At 24.5% G+C, this 5,667-nt stretch overlaps 1 protein-coding gene across 1 annotated transcript; it reads left to right on the top strand.

Moving 5' to 3' along the window:
* The first annotated feature begins 552 nt into the window (after positions 1-552).
* On the top strand, positions 553-5,631 carry Srp54k (signal recognition particle 54k). Its single transcript, XM_072020338.1, has 9 exons — positions 553-907; positions 1,653-1,829; positions 1,951-2,180; positions 2,403-2,553; positions 2,668-2,816; positions 3,209-3,470; positions 3,677-3,785; positions 4,420-4,686; positions 5,066-5,631. Exons 1-9 carry the CDS (start codon positions 830-832, stop codon positions 5,161-5,163), a joined length of 1,521 nt encoding a protein of 506 aa, XP_071876439.1. The 5' UTR covers positions 553-829; the 3' UTR covers positions 5,164-5,631.
* Positions 5,632-5,667: the final 36 nt, after the last annotated feature.

Raw genomic sequence — 5,667 nt, 5'->3', positions numbered from 1 at the left:
TATCGAGCACGTAATTACCATTTCAGTATTGCGCGAAATTTGAAATATAATTTTTGTATTTCAATTATGTACATACATATTAGATATTAGTAATTATAATTAATAGCTATAGTAATAATATGACATAATATTAAATCCAGAATACATTTTCAAGGTAAAGAACTAACATTTTTTACTCTATCTATGTAATTGTTGTGTTCGTATATTTATATGAATGGATATTTGTGCAAATAAAAATTCATAATAAATTTATATAAGACCACATGAATTAACAAATAAATATAATCCTCAAACCAGTATTTAGAAAGCACAAATTTTAATTTTATTACCTACACAAGAAAACAAATTCAATAGTATGAAGTTAATTGTATCAGATTTCACCTATTGATAATATTAATTTATATTTTAACAGTAATTTAATTTATGGTTTATAGCTTATATTCTTAATGTATACATAAAATTTTATAAAAATATAATTACATTATAAAAACATGATGTTAACCATCTATTCGACATGAATCATTAATGACCAAACCTAACATAACACAACCTATCTTTTTCTCCTTCATTTTGTGGTTGATGTAGTGTGACGAAAAAAGGTATTCTAATGTTAAGAATCTTCCAAAGCTGTATCCTCATGCAAAAGTAAAAAATCTAAAGTTTGAAACAAATACATATAAAAATTTTGTTTAATTTTATATCAGAACCCGAATGTGTCACTATAGTGCGTTGGCAAAATTTGGATGATTGTTCTACAACGAGGTTGTGTACCTCGTCTGTGATATAATTTTTCCTTTTGTTTACGTAAAGGTTGAATAGTCGTAGCAAAATGGTTCTCGCAGATTTAGGTCGTAAAATAACATCTGCGCTTCGATCCCTCAGCAATGCAACTGTTATTAATGAAGAAGTAAGTATTTTCATAGTAACATAACCTTCAAACTCATTTCTATACATTTAATTAAAATTGTAACATATGTTAATGTATGTTATTCAATAAACGTTACATTATAAACATTTCTCAAATATTTTCTAAATGTAATAATTTCTTAATTTTATAAACTTGAAAGCTTATAGCATTCAATTTACTGAAAAGTTAAAATAATAATTATTAAATTAACTATTACTGTCAATAGAAATACCTCAACATTTTATACTATTATTTTATATTATGTTTATGTTTTATTAATTTAAGAAATATTTATGTACATATTTATACATATATGTGTACATATATGTATTTATTTGTATAATATTATTGTGTTTATATGTATTGTTTTGAAGTAAGATATTGTAGATAATAAAATTTATATATACATGATTATATATCACAAATATGGTTTTTCTATTATAATTACATATAAAATTTGTAATTTATATGTTGAAAATATTTTTAATAAAGCAGTATTTTTATTTTTTTTGTATAAAATTTTTACAAAATAAAATTTATAATGTTTCAATACAATAAATATTTTGAACGTGTTGTCATAAGTCATACACTTATATGAATTTGAAACAATGAATTTTTAAATAATTAAAATTTTTTAAATTAAAAGTTTTAATTAAATTGTAAAATCTCATGTTGGTTTACATATTTTATTCTATTTAATATTTACATAATTAAATAGAAAATTACAGGATTGTATCATTTGTAGGTCCTGAATTCTATGCTAAAAGAAATATGTGCGGCATTACTTGAAGCAGATGTTAATATCAGACTTGTCAAAAAGCTAAGAGAGAATGTACGTCTTGTAATTGATTTTGATGATATGGCTGGTGGCCTTAATAAGAGGAGAATGATACAGAGTGCTGTATTTAAAGAACTTGTAAAGGTAAGTTGAATGATTTATTTATTATTTGAAAATTTATTATTTGAAACACTGAAAAATGATTTTCTTCTCTATTATTGTAATTAAGAAATATTGAAAGTATATTCAATTCATTTTGTTTCAGCTCATTGATCCCAGAGTAAAAGCTTATCAGCCTATTAAAGGACGCCCAAATATAATAATGTTTGTTGGATTGCAAGGTTCAGGAAAAACAACTACTTGTACAAAACTTGCTTATCATTATTTAAAGAAAAATTGGAAAGCTTGCTTAGTTTGCGCTGATACTTTTCGTGCTGGTGCATATGATCAAATAAAACAAAATGCAACAAAAGCAAGAATTCCATTTTATGGAAGGTGGGTAATAATTTAAAAATTATTTGTTACCGTTCAACAACGAATTAAGTATAAGACACAAGTAAATGAATTAGTTTTATGAGATATAGCAGTTTTTATTTTTATATATACTTTCTATGTATAGTTTCTAATTTTATTCCTTCAAATAATGGATAATTCTACAAAGATTTTAATGTTAAAATAAATACTAGTGTAATAAGACAAAACAAATTTATTATTTAGTTATACAGAAGTTGATCCAGTTACAATAGCACAGGATGGTGTGGAAATGTTTAAAAAAGAAGGTTATGAAATTATTATCGTTGACACTAGTGGTAGGCATAAACAGGAAGAGTCTCTGTTCGAGGAAATGCTTCAAGTTGCAAATGCAATTGTAAGTAATTTTATAGTTCTTATCTTTTGCAAACATTTTCTAATAAACAAAAATTAACAATAACTGATTTATGAAATATCTATTTCAATAAATAAAAATTGTTATTATTTTTAGCAACCAGATAACATAATTTTTGTAATGGATGCAACGATAGGTCAGGCTTGTGAAGCTCAAGCAAAAGCTTTTAAGGAACGTGTTAATGTCGGTTCTATCATTATTACAAAACTTGATGGACATGCAAAAGGTGGAGGTGCTCTTTCAGCGTAAGTTTTCATAATTTGTAAATAGTTTCTCTAAGTTTTCAAGAAACATGTTTGAAAAAGTTCTCTTATACTTCATCTTCATATACTTATTTATTCATATCATACTTTTCTTTAAGTAGTATTTAAATTAAGAATCAATAATATAAGTAATAATTCTTAATTATTCAATAAAATGCAATTATAAAAGTGATATTTGCATTATTAATAAATTTTCCATAAAACAGTTGATACTTATAACAGAATGTATTATTTTATACTAGTGTTAAAAATCATTTTTCAATGTAATCAAACTTAAATTTTAATGTAATATTATAATTGAAATTGGGGATCAAAGAAAATTTATCTTTGTAACTATTAAAGCTTTTTGATATTATGCAAGTATATTTCTATAGGGTCGCTGCAACACAAAGTCCAGTAATCTTCGTAGGTACAGGGGAGCATATAGATGACTTAGAACCATTCAAAACAAAACCTTTTATTAGTAAATTATTGGGTATGGGTGATATCGAAGGACTAATAGACAAAGTGAATGAATTAAATCTCGATGATAATGAAGAACTATTAGAGAAAATCAAACATGGACAATTCACTTTGAGGGATATGTATGAACAGTTTCAGAATGTTATGAAAATGGGACCATTCTCTCAGTTAATGGTAAGTTTTAGTTTCTTCTTTTTTTCTCTTGTCTATTCATAAATTTCTAATATTTTTAAAAAATTTCATCTAAATTTGTAAAGTGTAAAGAATGTAATTTATATATTTTTTACTTATAGTTAAAATATGCTATGCACGTATATTTTTAATAGAATATATACTTAAATATTTTTTACATAACATAAAGGGGATTTTTTGTTAAACAGGGAATGATTCCTGGTTTCAGTCAAGACTTTATGTCAAAAGGTACAGAACAAGAGTCTATGGCAAGACTAAAACGTATAATGACTATTATGGACAGTATGAACGACTCAGGTAATTTTCTTTTAATTAAATTCAATTATCTGTATAAGTTGATATTACTGAAATATGAGATTTCAACATTCATGCACATTGTTATATTTCTATGAATATTTTATTTGTGATAAACAAATATAAAATTTATCAAAAATGTTGAGAATAATAGAACTCAGATTTTTCTGATATTATGTATTCTGTAGCCATAGTTTTAATTATTTTTAAAGTAGTAACAGCAAATAAGCTTGTTGCATATAATTTACATGGATCCTTTTTTTCTCTTATATTGCTTATTTTCTTATATCGCTCACTGTATATTTTCAAAAAATATATTTTATATTTTTTGAGCATATTTCGATTATTTCTATATTTTTTTAAATGAGACACTTTATATTACGAGTATTATAAAAGCGCATATTTTTACTGCAAACAATAAGTTGAGTTTATAGTAATATTTTACTATACATAATATACTCTTAACGTTATTTAACATATGAATTTACATTGTAGAAAAATTGCTTTCAGCTATTTGTTTTGAATTAGTAAAAGAAATTGTTTCATCAACGAATCTGGGTTTTATATTAACACAAATATATTTTATAATTATACAACATTCAAATAAAAAAAATATTAAATAAACAAACATTTATAGAATTGGATAACAGAGACGGTGCAAAATTATTTAGTAAACAACCAGGCAGAATTATAAGAGTAGCACAAGGTTCTGGAGTGACTGAAAAAGAAGTCAAAGATGTAATTACACAATACACAAAATTCGCTGCTGTTGTAAAAAAAATGGGCGGCATTAAAGGATTATTTAAAGCAGGAGATATGTCCAAAAATGTAAATTCGATACAAATGGCAAAGTTAAATCATCAAATGGCAAAAATGATGGATCCCAGAGTGCTACATCAAATGGGTAAGTAATATTTTTATTAAACAGTGCATAATAATTGATATAAAGTTAGCAAATTTTAAAAGGAATGTACAATTCATTGATTTAATTTTTATGTTTATTTTCATATTATTTTTTAACATATACATATTCGTAATTTATGTGTTTATGTGTATATGTATTGTGTGTCTGTATTCAATTGTAACTAATCTTTACACTTCAAATATTTACACTATAGCATATTATGTTTGTACTATTTGAATATAATAAGTAAAAATAGATATATGGGTTTGAACATTAAAAATAGCTTATCTATATATATTCTTATTATATTCTTAATATAATAATATATATAAAATCGCTAAATTTTTTTATTTCATTATTAAAATTTTTCTTTTCACAGGTGGAATGCCAGGATTACAAAATATTATGAAACAATTACAACAGGGTGCAGCAGGAGGACTTGGAAATTTAATGGGTGGCTTTGGTGGAAAATCGTGAAAAAAGATTTGTTAGGCAATGCTTTGATTGCCTTTGATATAATTAGTTGTTAACCTATTAATTGCAGAAGACGATTTCATTCGTCATTCGAATAATAATTTCTTTATTTAGAGATTCCCAATCTTCTATCTATAGTTTCATTTTTCTTACAAATAAATTATTGTGTAAATTATCGTGTTTACATTTGCAATGGCTAAACCCGACGTAATTGAAATCAAACTATCTTTATTATTAACTTTAAATTTCATAATTATAGAAGTTTCTTGTTAAAGGACAAACCATTTAATAAAATAAACATTATTTAGTTGTAAAAAGAAGGAAAAAGAGCGGAGAAGAAAAGAGAGCAAAGAATTTAAAATCTATTACTCTATGATGATCTCTTCAAAATTTTTAAAAAGTTTAAGAAAAATTTTATGTTTACAGATCTTTTTCAATGTGAAAGAAATAAAAAAGTGATGTTCGTTACCATGTGTATGTTTCCTATTTTTTATTCTGTTTCCTTTG

This window comes from Bombus fervidus, chromosome 17 (assembly GCF_041682495.2).
Source record: "Bombus fervidus isolate BK054 chromosome 17, iyBomFerv1, whole genome shotgun sequence".
Lineage (NCBI taxonomy): Eukaryota > Metazoa > Arthropoda > Insecta > Hymenoptera > Apidae > Bombus > Bombus fervidus.
This window is presented reverse-complemented; position numbering and strand designations above follow the sequence as displayed.